The sequence below is a fragment of the Saccoglossus kowalevskii genome, chromosome 15 (genome assembly GCF_978046115.1).
Source record: "Saccoglossus kowalevskii chromosome 15, keSacKowa6.1, whole genome shotgun sequence".
In the NCBI taxonomy this organism is placed as follows: domain Eukaryota; kingdom Metazoa; phylum Hemichordata; class Enteropneusta; family Harrimaniidae; genus Saccoglossus; species Saccoglossus kowalevskii.
Window position 1 is genome coordinate 15,095,310 of NC_140655.1, and position 16,700 is coordinate 15,112,009.

General features: G+C 32.5%; 1 protein-coding gene and 1 long non-coding RNA gene across 2 annotated transcripts; both read right to left on the bottom strand.

Annotated features, from left to right (window-relative positions):
- Positions 1 to 203: 203 nt before the first annotated feature.
- On the bottom strand, positions 204 to 1,911 carry LOC146734005 (uncharacterized). Its single transcript, XR_014931688.1, has 3 exons — positions 1,670 to 1,911; positions 1,101 to 1,176; positions 204 to 407 (listed from the first exon to the last, which is right to left on the bottom strand). It is a non-coding gene; the product is annotated as an uncharacterized LOC146734005 (long non-coding RNA).
- A 620-nt stretch (positions 1,912 to 2,531) lies between these two features.
- LOC146734006 (blastula protease 10-like) lies at positions 2,532 to 5,321 on the bottom strand. Its single transcript, XM_085508465.1, has 5 exons — positions 5,129 to 5,321; positions 4,923 to 5,049; positions 4,709 to 4,778; positions 3,562 to 3,765; positions 2,532 to 2,606 (listed from the first exon to the last, which is right to left on the bottom strand). Exons 2-5 carry the CDS (start codon positions 5,015 to 5,017, stop codon positions 2,532 to 2,534), a joined length of 444 nt encoding a protein of 147 aa, XP_085364591.1. The 5' UTR covers positions 5,018 to 5,049; positions 5,129 to 5,321.
- Between the last annotated feature and the right edge of the window lie 11,379 nt (positions 5,322 to 16,700).

Consider the following 16,700-nt stretch of genomic DNA (forward strand, 5'->3'; position numbering starts at 1 on the left):
GTGTCACATTTGGCGCACCGCATCGTTGTGGGTCGCATGAGAAGTATCAATTATGTGTAATTCGAACGCATAATAGACTGTAGGTCTTTAATACCGTGGTACAATACTGCACTACAATTGCTCCTTTCTGAAGTTTCAAACAATTGAAATTACCATACACCGAAAATGCATGCCATCACACTATCACGATAAAAGACTCAATATTTATGCTTTAGATCATTTATTCTTCTGCAATTCAACAAGTTTATAGCATGCAATAACACTAATAATAACTAAAATAACATTAGGAATGAAACTAAACTACACGTACGATTTATTTACGAGGCATGCGATTGCAGTAATATAATTTGCGGAGTGATTTCATGAATGAGGTACACTTCATGTTTGAATTGTGACTCGGCGATTTCCTGCAATAAGAGAATTAATAATTAAGACTTTGATTTAAAGATGTAATTTGGACAATAAATCATACCGTGTTTACCATACACAAAAAGGTTGCGTTGAAGACATGCAACAATACTCGTTAGATAGAAAATGACATAAAAAGTGATTTTCAGTTTACCTACCAAAACAAATGGTTCACAACTTAATAAATTATTGTATTGGTTCATAAAACAACAAATCGGATGTTTGCTTCTATATCAGGCCATTATGGATACAATATAGTTATACTTTAGTTATATAATATATAATTATCTACTTTCAGTATCAAACAAGAATATTATTTTTTTCAAATTGCATTAACAAAATTACAGCAATACAATATTAGACTACAATTAATCAAAAGTAAAACAGTGTCTATCTCGAAGATGTCATTATCATTATGCTCAATTGTTTCATGTACTATTTTTTTATTTTCCACTATACATGCTATATGTCCGAGGAAACTATTCAGATGCCAGATAGTGGCGCCCAAATGATGGCTGGTAGCTCTACAGTTAAAAATATTCATTTAACATGATGCCTAGCAGAAATACATTATACAATCAATTTCAAGAATTTTAGTTAATTTTACAACAAATGTGGGCGCGAGAAAAGAGAAGATTTATTAAGACCTCACATATAATTATTTATAATTATTTAGTTTGTATGATACTTACCGCTTAAGCAGAACACAAATACTTTTGAGCATAGTTGCATGTAGTGTCGTCTAATCTCCATGTATTGTTATAATACCTGTATATAAGGACAGAAGTTATTTTTTAATCCGATGAAATTGTTTGCATGTGTAAGCACGAAGCTAATAAATTTGCAACTGAAGGTAAAACGCAATTGTGTCAAAATGTGTTTATATTTATAAGGAGATTTTTTTTTTTCAAATCCAATGAAATTATTGATATAATAGACACGTTGTGAGATAACAAATATCATTTTTCACGATATGTCACCTGGCTTAATTTTAAAATATTGCGAGATATTTTTGACGTAGGATACAATTGTAAGTTATACTAAAAATTCTATTTTAACACTATTTTGTCAATCAAATTTTATTTTATCCTAAAATGTCGCAAATGTAAATATAATGACAATATTTTATTTTTATTTTTGAGGAACGTCTTACTTTAAAACTGTGCTAAAACATGTAATTAGTCTTTCTGTATTTCCCATAGTACCACTATCAACAATAACAAAAACAACATAATACATAGTATATATCATATGCACTTACCACAAATGGAGAAAACTTCCATTGGGCTCATTTGGTTGAAACAATTCTGAATTAACCGATATTGTTGAACCACCAGTGAAGGTAATGGTATTGCCTGATATTCTCCCATCCACCCAGAAACTTCTATTCTCTCCATTTGTTTTAATTACGAGCTGTGCACGTTCTAAATCGTTCTGGTCAACAACTTGGAATAGAGATCTAGAATCACACTGAGCATTAGCCGGAAGCGCTGTACTAGAACTAGGACGCGGTAAATCTGTTGAATATACGACCATTACAACATTATTAATAAGACATCACTTATACATGGAATATTTTCAGAACATGTGAATGTGTTGCCGTATAAATGTAAATGTAGAACTTGAGTATTCATTTACCTTGTGTAAACATTTTGCGGAAAACTATAATATATATATATACACATAACGATCACTGTACCTGCACATAGATACTTCTGATTGTAGTCGCACTTCGTATCATCCAATTTCCAGTCATTGTTGTACCACCTGTAAATATGATTGTATTTGATCGCGTTATAACGGCAATATGGGCTCAAAATGATTTCGTACTACATGACAAGTTGTTCAGATAGCTATTTTATGTAGAATTAAATTACTCTGTAATGTATATCGTCATTCTGACAGTGTTTAAATAAACATCAAACTGTTTTAACATACAAAGCAAATACGGAATAAAATGTAATAATGAAAACAGGCCTTGTATTTTGGACTCACCACAATGGAGACATTTCCCACTTCCATTTTGTTCATTACTGTGAAACAAAGACGAATCTACTGACATTGTTGAACCATCACTGAATGTAATTGTACTGCCTGAAATCGTGCCATCAACCCAGAAGCTTCTATTTTCTCCATTCTGTTGTAGTGCATGTCTTGCCCTCCTCCTCCTCCTCCTCCTCCAACCCCTGCTCCTCCTCCTGTATACAGTATTGAAGTTTGAGTTCCTCACAAATGTTTACAACTTTCTTTGTCCAGGGGGGGTCACCATAATTTTCATTGTGAATACAGGGGGGTTTATTGATTTTGTATCTACATTTACCAATAATTGCCGGCCCAGCCCCGGCCATAAAAACTGATCGGTCCCTTAGCATAAACTGCCCAATTCAAACTAGCTTGACTATTAACTTTATATGGAGATTTACATTGATTAGCCGCCGGATACACTGCTTCTGTGCTTGCTTTTGGCAGAGCTGAAAAATGTTTCATCAACAACAATTTTATAACGTAATACATTGATACAAAACGAGTTCGAATAGCTAACAAAAAACAGTGAAAAAACTAAATTATAACTGGGTATCACCACAAAAAAACAAAACACAACTGTATTAATTAATAGAATAAAAAAATTCAAAAATACATACATACATACCTGGGCAGTCATAAATTATATTGGCTAAAAAAATATCAGCGTTACTCAAATAATCACGCTCGCCCATTTTGTCTTGGTCAGCTGGGTTATTCGCTGTTATTGTATCCTGGCCATTCGTGCTGAAATACTGAATTTATTTTGACTTGTAAATATCACACAGTGCATGTATCAGGGGATATTTAGTGTGTAACTGCACGGTAGCCCTTTGAACGCCATAATTATTGTCAGAAAAATATGTTATATTTAATTGACAATTTTAAACAAAATGGACATAATTTTATATGAGCTACAAGTCTTCATCATATGTTTGGAAATATTATAAAAAAAGTATGTAGGTTTGAAATTTGTGAATGGTGACTGAAGTTGACTTTAGCACTCGGTGTGCTGATGTGTTGATATACAAGCTTCAAACGTAAAGATCAATTGCATAAGACCTAACGTATTTTGAGTGATCACATATGGCGAATACAGTTAATGTTTCAATATTTACAATATAGTCCTACCTTAGCACCATAATGCATAAGCGATCCAATGTCGTATGGCACGTTGTACATATTAACATCCGCAGAGGTATATTTGTTGAAATTGTGACCCATACCCAACTCGATGTTTTCCCAGTGAATTGTAACGTAATCATCTCGGTCCGTGCGACTTTGTTCATGCCAGAATCCTATTGCATGACCAATTTCGTGAGCAATAGTTCCCCTCTGTTTCATGAAGCAACATAAAAAACTAGTTAAGATCCGTGAACAATAAAATAATTAGATTAAAATTACTTTGTATGGACACTTGTTAGTATCTGTATAATCAATTACTGATATGTGAACGATAATTGGTGAATGTGGTGTGACTTGAGAATATATTGCATTATATATATTTTTTCAAATATAATTGTGCGACCCTTATTATGTATGTATTGCTTTGTTTTTGTTTCGTGGGAATTAGTCCTAAATCATGGACAACAGCGTTAAATAACTTAATGAAATATGAAATAAATAAAAAAATACGGGATGTTTTTTGTCATAGTGAACTTGTGTAACGTAAATTCTTATATAGAAGGAATATTGGCAAACGATGGCAGCAATAATAATAGTAAACCACAATGCTTAGCTCATTTAGTAGAGAGATTATGCATTTTCACTACTCGTTGGTCTTAAAATCCTTTGAATCACGGGTGTTACTGCTCAAAACAATCCCATTTTAAATAGGAAAAAAAAATTACTAAGCAATTGCATTATGTAGTTTCAGAAAAAAACTTAAAACTCATAGCATATCGGTCCTTTAATCACAATACACTACCGATTAGAAACATGATCGGTGGGAAAATTTGAATTTCATTGGGAATACCTTATAAGGTAGAGGTTACGTGCTATCGGGAACGTATTGTATTATACAAATATAAATACCTCTTGTAATTTAAAAATGCTGTTTTTAATAATTAACTATAATAATAGGATTATTTAACTTGATTTAACCAATGTGAAACTTTGTACATAGAAATGTGTTGTCTGTTATGCCCGATTCAGCATTTCCCATTTCTATGTGAATATTGACTATTCCTTGAAATATTAATATTATTGAACTGATATAATACAACACTTATCACAAGTGTACCAAAAACAAGAATACTTAAATACAAACGTCACTCACATATTCACAACCATATCCGATAGAAATATCTTGAACACCCCAACCAGTGAGACCAACGTAAGACCAGCATCTATGAAGGTAACATATACAGAAATGTATCACTAATAATATAAACCTTCACACAACAACGCCAGCTACGGTAACGGTACAGACGTTAACTAATATGCTCAAAGACTGTTACTAATTGAGTGTTTAAAATTGTTAGTAACCTTACCCATCATCTTTTTTAAAGTTAATTCTATCAGAATGCCCCGCGCCCGAGTTATACGGTGGGAATCTAATACAAGTGTTGCTCTCCCAGTAGGTCATCGCTTGTTTTATTACGACAGCATCAGATTGACCTGCAATAATATAGATACATGTTGTGTACTGCAAACTTGATACATGAAAGCACAAACTATCAAACAGACATATACTTACTTGTTGATGATATCACATATGGCACAATAGCATTATTCCAACGCTTTGAAAGGCTAGTTATAGCTTTTCTTGCACCGACCCCACTTGCTTCAGCGGCTATTATTGCTTCAATGTCGGTTTCTTGCTCAGAAGTTAACTTTATATCAGACTCAAATGTATCAGGACTTTCCGTTTCTTCCGGTGGTTCGGGAGGAGGTGCATGTTAAAAAAATAAAATCAGAAATCTGACAACTTAAAATACTAAGTTTTGATTTACCCCAATATGTTAATTATCACTTACTGCGTTGATGCAATGTACAAACATCGCCATCATAACAAATATACATATTGATTGAATATGAAGCATAGTAACCAATTCTTCAGAACGGTAACCAAGTCTGTAAAACCAAATATTAAAATCGTTACTAATGACACAATGAAACCACTAAGCACACTTATGTTGTTGTCGTTTTCTGAATATGCCATGATTTCTGCAATAATTATGTGCGTGTATACATTACTTAAGTGGTTGTGTTTTTACCACTCCTAGTTTTCTGCTTTCAGTCAGCCATGTTAAATTATAATTATTATAAAAAAAAATACTTCAAAGAACTGAAGACCAAAAATTTTGCAATAACATTTATGAGATACAAAACACAAATTTCTTCATTTTTGTTATTTAATATGCAGCGACAATAATCACTAATTAAATATGAACTACTGTAGACACACGGAAATTTCGTATATCCTACATTTGTTAGGTAGACCTGTGAATGCCCATTAAAAAACATTTCCTTTGAAGCTGAATCGCAATAGGCTAATAAATGACATGAGATGTACAGTAGTTTTAATTCTACATACAGGTAGGGTTACAATCACTGAAATGCACATATCGTTGGGTGTTTTTTCAGGGGATATTGACTACATGCTGAATAGTGATGGTATGATCGCATTTAATTCAATACATTGTATAGTCAGAATGATGATAAAAAACATGTATTCATTTTTTTTACCTCGTGTTTGACAAAAAATAGATAACAAACTCCAAAAAGTAGATAATTAAAATAAGGTGGTTTCCAAGTCATCAACACTAGCAGTTCTGATGAAACACCACGAAAGAAGAGACAACTACAAATGCCGAAATGAATACACGCGTGCGAACATAGGTGCCAAGCATCTATACAAATAGTAGAGCGCCATAGCAGTGTATTCAAGATAAACTGGGCATAGATGCATAATTTGACCCAGAAGCCGCACAAATGGTAATCGGTAAAATATCAAAGCAGTTTGTTTTACATTATGGAAGAAGTAGGAGTATATGATTTCGCTAAAAAAAATTTTAAAAAAAGGATGCGAAAAGGACATTTTTTTAATTATCAATAATTTGGTGCATGTCTGAAGACACGTTATTATGGGTTATAAAATAGATATGCTGAAAACAATTCATCGTTATCACAGAAATTACGATAACAATTATCATACTCACGTACTGTAGATACTGCAGAAGATACACACGCAATCGGTAGTGTCAGAATGAATTGAAACTGAGAGAACGCTGTGTTTACATGCGGTTGAATTGGCCAAGAATTTACATATTTCTGACGTAGTTTTTAAATCCTGTATAACACACCCACATACTGTATCCAGAACATTCTGTGTTAGAAAATGTAATTAAAATATCGAAACTATTTTTTAAATTTTTTAGGTTGATTTTCGTTACAGAGGTAACACTATGTAGTAAAAAATTATTGATTTTTTCTATTGTACCTTCAACTTTCATGTTCATTCTGCTTACAGTGTTTTTCTTGAGTTATACTAGTTAAATTGGAAGTACATGTTGTAACCTGCGTGATACACCTTCTATGAACCTTTTGTAAGCATGTTCAGATGTATTTTGTTTCACTTCAAACATATTAGCTTTCTCAAAACAAGTAGTTCATCCACTGACAATAAATTAACAAAGCGTTTGACTTCAGAATGCCGACTACTTTGTCTGGGTCGTGAAGTGAAGTTATTTGATCAAGTAATCTACAATGCAGATTCCTTTTCTGGAAATTTTAAGCTATTTTACTATTTTTTTTTTTTTCGAATTTAACCATATCGTCTGTATTTTTTTCTGTATTTATTACAATCCAATTTCGTGTATCCAATTTTAACGTCGGGAAAGTGAAACAATATTCGATGAATGGAATTATGTATGGTATCAAGAGAATTGCTTGTTTTATTTGGAAATAGTCAGATATGATTGTCTTTGTTCTGTACTTTAGAAAATAATATTTTTTTATGATTCTGGTATAGCAAAATTTTTTAGTTGAGATATATTCATTATTTTTTCATCCTTGTTGTGTGTGGTTTTTACGTTTCAGTGTTAAAATTCTAAACTGCTTAAAATATGTTATTTTGCATAAATTATTTATAATATGTTAACTCGGGTGTAAATGTTATCAGGCCGATTTGACATTTGTTTTACCTTTCCCGCTTATGTCGATTTCGTTTGACAATGAATAAAACACGTATAAATCACTAGAAAAAATCACTAGAACAAATTTGTTTTTGTTTGAAACCTCTGACCGTTCCCACAACGACATAGAGAACGAATAGCACCTACAAATTATTAAATAACACAACAACATAATTGAAACATAATGTTCAATCTGAGGCACATGTAACAAAATGGCAGATAAGTAGTGCTCTGACTTAAAAGTCGTAATTTTGCCGTTAACTGTGCGTCATGAAGTGAATACATAATACATATCAAATGAACCTATGTTTTCGATTAATTACTTTAGTTCTGGTATTACTCGGATATTTCTAACAGTTTATTATTTTCGAATTTAACCACTTCTTTACAATCAGTATTCAGAAAAAAGAAAACAATACATTATTTTCAGCCCAATTAAAATAATCCCATGTTTCCACCCGTGACTCTATTGTCAACATTTTGTTTGCAGATTTCTGAATTCGTATCATATCCATTGTAAAACAAAACACTCTAACCACGGAAATACATTGATTTGCATTAATTTACGTTAGCTTCGCAATTTTTCTAGTGTGATGACATGGTATTTCAAACATTGAAAACACGCCATGGGCAGATGTAATTATTTGCATGTTGTGGGAATTGGACGTCAAATATGTGCGATTACAATAAAAACGTAAATAGAAAGTATCAAAAACTACGATTGTCTTGATGTGCACATTAAAAATTGTCGTTTTTATTTGACTCTTGCCCGGCAAAACTATTTAGTTGCGATGTGGTCATTAATATTTTCTCCATATTTTGTGCGGGTTCTACATTTCAGTGTTGAAATTCTAATCTGCTTAAAATCGGTTATTTTGCACAAATTATTCATGAAATTTTAACATGAGCAAAAAATGGCATGACCGTATTTTTACCTCTCTGGTCATGTCGTCTGTTTTACAAATTGCTGTATGGCAATCTGATGTGAATTGATATAAAACACTCAAGAACAAGAATGAGTTATGTACGGCATATACGAATCATAAACAATTTCCCTCACTGGAATATCACAGATTGTATGAAGTATCCATACAAGTTCAAGATGCCTTTATTGTCAACTATAATATTGAAATTATTAGTATTCGAAAATCGCTGACAAGAACATGTAATTTACCCATAATTTTGAGACACATATAAATCGGGTTACTGATTTATGAAAATATTGGATTGATAATGGATAAAACGTCAATAATGCATCTGAACATTGATTGAAGGTTGCAGAAAACGTCGACTCTAAATTCTAAGTCAAGATTCTCCTAATATTCTGCTATGTGTGAACAAAACAAATTAACCCAGTTGCAACATTTCTATTTGCTTGTTTACAAACATTGTGTTTGTATTGTTTTTGACTCCCGTGTGCGAAGCACACAATGGGAGTCTTTGCAGTTAGTTTGTCTGTATGTGTGTGTGTACGTGTGTATGTGTGTCCGACTGCTATCTCAAGAACCATACATCGGTTTTTGATAATAATAATAATAATAATAATAATAATAATAATAATAATAATTTATAATAATAATAATAATAATAATTTATTTCCCTTTGCTTCCTCCGATAGAGGTATGAGAGAACTAAATAATATACATTACTTAATACAAACGAAAAAAGCATGTACATGGAAGCGTCACACGAAATAAATTTTGATGAAACTTGGTGCATAGATGCTCTGGGCCAATGCGCAGATTTGATTAGGTTTTGGTAAACATCCATGCATATTAATTACCTAAATCGCATGATAATTAGCTGATTTTTAGCTGTTCCATGACTGTTCCAATGATATCTAAACAACCACTCATTGGATTTTGATGAAACTTGGTACATAGATGCTCTGAACTTACGCGCAGATTTGATGAGTTTTTGGTAAAAATCCGTGCATATTAGTAATATGCATAATGATTAGTTTTTTTCCACTGATACCTCAAGTACTAATCATCACATTTCAATGAAATTTCGTACATAGATGTCATAGGACACTGCACAGACCTGATAGTGTTTAGGGTAATATCAGTACATATTAATTACCTAATTTGCACAATTAATTAATTTTCAGCTTTTGATATTTCAAGTTAAGCATTACATTTCAATGAAACTTGGTACATAGATACTCAAGGACTATGCAGAGACCTGATTAGTTTAGGGTTAATAATTGTGCATATTAATTACCTAATTTGCATAATTAATTAATTAATTAACCAATTAATTTCCAGCTTTTCCACTGATATCTCAAGTATTAATCATCACATTTCAATGAATCTAGAACTATGCAGGGACCAAATTAGTTTTCAGTCAATATTTATGCATATTAATCACCTAATTTGCATAAATAATCAATTTTCAACTTTCACACATATCTCAAGTACTAATAATCACATTTCAATGAAACTTTGTACATGGATGCTGTAGGACCATAGACAGACCTGATTAATTGTGGGTTAAAATCTGTACATATTAATTACCTAATTTGCATAATTAACCAATTCTAAGCTTTCACACTGATATCTAAAGTACTAGTTATTCCATTTCAATGAAACTTAGTACAAAGATGCTCTAGGACAATGTACAAACCTGATTAGTTTGGGGTTAAAATCTGTTCATATTAATTCCTAATTTAGCATAATAATTCATATTTTTTTGGTTCTAATAATAAATAAAAGTTCAATAAAACTTGGTACATAGATGGTCTGTTACTTTGCGCAGACCTCATTAGTTTTACACTCAAATCTGTTCATATTAATTTTCTGATTTGCATAATTAGTTTTCAGCTTTTCCATCAATATCTCAAGTACCAGTAATTTCGAATTATTTTTAATGTGTCTCCAACACTCTCAGCACATGGGAGTTCTTTCTAACCTTTCTTTGATTATAGTTAAACGGTCTTTGTTTCACACTGCTAACATTTCGTGAGCTGTCACAAGTAGAACATCCTAAAAGATTGTTTATACACGATTTACATATTTTACAAGCCTGTACATGAATAATGATTGCATAATTGTGCAATAAACTAGATGCCAGAATGTTCCATATATTAATAACATGTTAGAAACAAGAATCAGTGTTTTTTGTGGAGTTATAATCACTTTAATGAATGCTTATACAAATTAGATATACACTTAACTTAGGTTTCACAGTTGTAGACGGAAGATGAAACCCTAAAAAACTTTATTTTCTAAAGTATTATTTTGTTGGTGTATTGTTCAACAACAAAATATTGTGATAACGTGTTTTGTTTTATTATACCAATGTGTCCACTTTCAATGAACACAAATTCAATGAGCTTATTAAGTCTCACGAACAGAAAATCAAGGTGTAGATAATGGCCATTTCATAACAAAAACAATTATTGATGCCACAGAACTTCGATATTTTTGCATGTTATATTTATGGTAGAGCTAAAATGTTAACAATGTCCAAGTGGTTTTTGTTTCAACATGTTTGTGTTCTTGTACTTTACTGCGTGAATAAATTAATACTTCAACATTTATATGCGATTTACTTCTGAGTTGTCGAAGTATATACCTTTGTGAAGTAATTATTCATGGGCGAGTCAGTTTGATTAAGCAGTAAATACAGTGAGTATTACTTCCACATAGATACTACATCAACAAGACCTTTCCTAATAAAACAGTATTGGTTAGTGGGTAGTTCTTCTACATGGATATTACTTCATCCAGCCATTTTATAATAATACTGTATTTGTTAGTGAGTAGTTATTCTACTGGAATAATAGACCAATAAGACATTTCATGAAAATACAGTATTTCGTATTCAGTAGTTTTTTTCCACATGAATAATACATAAACAATCCTTTCATAATAACATAGTATTGTTAGAAAGTAGTTCACCATATGCATATTTTACTAATAAACCCGTTAATACAGATTTGGTTAGTTATTAGTTTTTCCACATGGATATTACATAAATCAGCCTTTTCATAATAATACAGTACTTGTTAGTAAGAAGTTTTTTTCCACGTGAATATTATATCAAACAGCTCGTTCAAAATAATACAGTATTTGGTATTTTGTATTTTTTCCACGTAAATAGTATATCTAAAGCCCATGATATTACAGAATTGGTTAGTAGTTTGTTCACGTGGACATTACACCAACAACCACGTTCCATGTATTATAACTCCTTTCATGTATGTATACAGGGTTTGATTGACCACAACAAAAAACGCGTTATTATTTTGAGTACGCTTTTCAACATCTAACATGCTGACTTGCATTATCTTGATGTGACGAAAAAATTAAAATAGGTATGGTTCCAAGGTAATACCAATTGTTTACTATATAGCAATTAAAAACAATTCATATAGGTTAATTAAAGTAGAAGCCTACTCATGAATGCAAATATCCAGGATATTCGGATATTATAAGGAAATTTAAAATTCGAAAAAAATGATGGTTGTATTTTAGTGGATATATGCCGTTTTGACAGTATTATAACGCTTCTACCATAGGTTCCTATGGCAGAGATATTTTGCCTTATCTCAAACTGTAGCCTGAAATAATCATATATCTCTAATGATGGGGTACTTATTGTTGTCCAAAATTATTTAAAAATGTGGATATTAAATAGTATCAAAAATTGCATATTTTCTTCAATAAAGTTTCTTAAAATACGTCACTGTTACATACAAAATAATATTAATTTTTTCCATGGGTCAATAACTTCATGATTTTACATAATAGACCAATGAAAAATGTTTTGCGATTTATTACCAACTTTCTGAAGAATAATGTTCTTAATACAAAGTACAAGAATTTGTTGGTAAAACCTGTAATGTTATTAACAACAGTAACACAATAAATGTTTTCATTATATATGAATTTCTGGAACACTATGCAAATTTACAGATAATACTGTTATCTCACTGCAATTTCTCAATTTATTTTTGTATTCCGTGCCTGTGTGTGGCTTCTACATTCCACATCATTCAAAGATATTATCTGCTTTGTTGCGCAAAATGATTTGCATAATCCTTACTCATAACAGAATATTACTTCCGGTCAAATACGCTAAATTTACTCTAGGGAGCCTTTTTTCCGCTACCAATTGTGCGTTGTGCTAGATACAGATTCAAACTGATCTAGTATTCAGGAATGAAACCCGCTAAATTTGTAAGGGGTCTAAATCACATGGGCTTACCTAGTCTACGTGACTTTTGAAGTACAAAATGTACCTGTATTCCGTGCTACTAAATTTCTGAAGTAGTATGCAAAATTACAGATAACACTGTCTTCGTAATTTATATTTATTTCTATGCCTGTGTGCGGGTTATACTTTAAGTGTTACATTTGCAATCTTCAATATTATCAATTGCACAAATTAATTTGCATAATCGTCACCTACATATAATTTTACAATATACAGTCTTTTCACACTTTACGATCAGGAAATATATTCTGCCAAGTACGCTAAAGTTTCTCCAGAGATGTCTTACCAAATTTCTAAAACATTATGCAAATTTACAGATTACACTGTCTTCGTAATTTATTTTATTTCTGTACATGTGTACGGGTTATACTTGTCAGTGTTACATTTGCAATCTACTTAAGATATTATCAATTGCACAAAATAATTTGCATAATCGTCACCTATCATGTAATTTGACAATAAGCAGTGTTTTCACACTTACGCTCAGGAAATATATTCTGCCAAGTACGCTAAATTTCCTATAGAGATGTCTTACCAAATTTCTAAAACATTATGCAAATTTACAGATTACAGTGTCTTCGTAATTTATTTTATTTCTGTACATGTGTTCGGGTTATACTTGTCAGTGTTACATTTGCAATCTTCTTAAGATATTATCAATTGCACAAAATAATTTGCATAATCGTCACCTATCATGTAATTTGACAATAAGCAGTGTTTTCACACTTACGCTCAGGAAATATCTTCTGCCAACTCCGCTAAATTTCCTATAGAGATGTCTTCTGTCTGCTACCAAATTTCTGAAATAGTATGCAAAATTACAGACAACACTGTCTTCGTAATCTATTTTTATTTCTGTGCCTGTGTACGGTTCTACTTGTCAGTGTTACATTTGCAATCTTCTTAAATATTATCAATTGCGTCAATTAATTTGCATAATCGTCACCTGTCATAATTTTACAATATACAGTCTTTTTACACTTACGCTCAGGAAATATCTTCTGCCAAATCCGCTAAATTTCCAATAGACATGGCTTCTGTCTGCTACTAAATTTCTAAAATATTATGCACATTTACAGATAACACTGTCTTCATAATTTATATTTATTTCTGTACATGTGTACGGGTTATACTTTAAGTGTTACAGTTGCAATCTTCTTAAGATATAATCAATTGCACAAAATAATTTGCATAATCGTCACCTATCATATAATTTTACAATATACAGTCTTTTCACACTTTGCGTTATGGAAATATATTCTGCCAAATACACTAAATGGTCTCCAGAGACGTCTTGTTTCCACTACAAAGTTTCTAAAATATGCAAATTTACAGATAACAGTGTCTTCGTAATTTATTTTTATTTCTGTGCCTGTGTACGGTTCTACTTGTCAGTGTTACATTAGCAATCTTCTTAAAATATTATAAATTGCGCAAATTAATTTGCATATTCGTCATCTATCATATAATTTTACACTATTCAGTGTTTTTACACTTACGCTCAAGAAATATCTTCTGCCAAATACGCTAAATTTCCTATAGAGATGCCGTCTGTCTGCTACTTAATTTCTGAAATGTTATGCAAATTTTCAAATAACACTGTCTTCGTAATTTATTTTTGTTTCTGTGCCTACGTACGGGTTCTACTTGTCAGTGTTACATTTGCAATCTACTTAAGATATATTCAATTGCACAAATTAATTTGCATAATCGTCACCAATCATGTAATTTGACAACATACAGTGTTTTCACACTTACGGTCAGGAAATATCTTCTGCCAAATATACTACATTTCCTATATAGATGCCTTTTGTCCGCTACCAAATTTCTGAAATATTATGCAAATTTACAGATAACACTGTGTTCGTAATTATTTTTTGTTTCTGTTCAGGTTCTACTTGATGGGGTAGGACGTGTGTATGTGGAGCTCCGTAACTTGTGTTAGTAGTGGTCGCTTTGGGGCTTTTTGTGTCCTTTAACTTCTTTAATTTGTACATAATTGGTATGTGAGTATTCTAGTTTACTTCCTGTGTATATATTTTGGGTTTTTAACAGCGTTCTGCTGTACTTTCCGTTCATTTTTGTTTTGGTGTGTTGTGGTCAGTGGTCGCCAAGATGGCCGCCAATGAAAAGGCGCCACGTAATGCACACCATGTACATAGACTGACTCGCAACCATGCCATCAGATGCGAGAACGTAGATGGTATTCCAGTGGAAACTTATGTTGAGGCAGTGTCCGAGGTGGTTGGTGATAAAATGATTGTTGCAGCGTCACGAATGAGCAGATCTGTGGTTGTCTTTTTGGGCGCTGTCTCGTGTGTTGATTTGGTTTCTGTTCAAGGCATTAACATTGGGGGTGAATTGATAACTGTTGAGCCTTTGGTACGGCCATCAACAAAACTTGTTCTATCCAATGTCCCCCCCCCTTTCTTCCCAATGATTGTATTGAAGAAGCCCTAGCCCCTCTTGGTCGAATCATGAGTGATATCCGCACGACCCCACTTGGCTGTAAACGCCCTTCACTAAAACATGTTCAATCGTTCAGAAGGCAAGTCTACTTATGGTTAAACGCCGATAAAATCAATGGTTTGCTACCTGTTACTTTTGAAGGACGTTCATACAATATTTATGTTTCATCAGACGAATTACAATGTTTTTTTATGTAAATCAAATGGACATATGCGTAAGAATTGCCCACGCGCTAATGACAATGAAAACAATGTTATGCAAATTGACACGCATGCCAGTGAAGGTAATAACAACGGTACACCTGCAAACAATACTGATTCAACCAAAACAACGGATTACGAAACAGAATTCCCGGCACTCGATGATTCAAGTAACACTACGAGTGGTACTAAACTCCGCAAACGCCAGCGCTCACTGTCAAACGATGATAAAAAAAGTAATGATGAAGTACAAAATGATACAGAAAAAGGTATTGATAAACAAATGAATGATACCAACACCGTCAACATGTCCAATGTAAAATCCAAGGCATATAGTGACGTTTTACATAATGTAAATAATAATATTAATGATGCAAATGATACTGTTACAACTAATGAAAATATTTCAGATGATGTTCATAAATCTATAAATACTGTTGAAGAGAGGGTACTAACCCCTCCTTCGAACCCTGTTGCCACACAGGATGAGGCTAACACTGGTGAGTGGCCTCCTAGCTTTCCACCTACACCAGACTTGTTCAATTCACCTGCTTCTCCCATGTCATCTCCTATTCCAAGACCATCCCCAGTTTTCTCTTCTGGATCATCCGGTGTTTTTGTCACACCATCCACCCATCAGATTAATACTCGTGAATCTTTGGATGACACCGAATCTGTTGGGTCTGACATATCTAATATATCAGACTTTTCTCAAGCTAGTGAAACGTCACTAGCACCTTCAATAGATTCTATTTCTGAGTTTTTAGAATCTACTAAACATTCAAAAAAATTTATTGACAATTGTTTTGAATTGTGTCCTAACATAAAAGTACTTTGTAAAAAATTAATGGAGTATCGTTCTACACAGCCTTTGAACACCTCACAAAAGGCGCGTATATTAAAACTTGTTAACAAAATCAAAACGTATATAAAAACGACAGGACGCGTTTCTGTCAGTGTGTAACTTGAACTATTTTCAGCATAATGTATTTGTTTTTTGTAGTATACATCACTTTAATGGCTCAATCAATTTCAGGTATTACCTTAAATGTGCGCGGAGCACGAGATGTCGCCAAGAGATATCAAATCTTTGAGTTTCTCAAGCGTGAACATCCAAGTGATTTTTATCTTTTACAAGAAACACATACTTTAAAGCAAGATGAACATACCTGGAGGATTGTGTGGAGGGGTAATGCAATATTTTCACACTGTGACACAAATCGCGCTGGTATAGCTATTTTGT

Excerpts from the sequence above, each read along its gene's own strand:
- LOC146734006 (XM_085508465.1), bottom strand. The coding sequence starts at position 5,017 with ATGACCTACTGGGAGAGCAACACTTGTATTAGATTCCCACCGTATAAC. Across the intron at positions 3,766-4,708 it reads TCGGATATGGTTGTGAATAT|AGGGGAACTATTGCTCACGA; the intron begins GTGAGTGACGTT and ends TTCATGAAACAG. Across the intron at positions 2,607-3,561 it reads TTATGCATTATGGTGCTAAG|GAGGAGGAGCAGGGGTTGGA; the intron begins GTAGGACTATAT and ends TACTGTATACAG.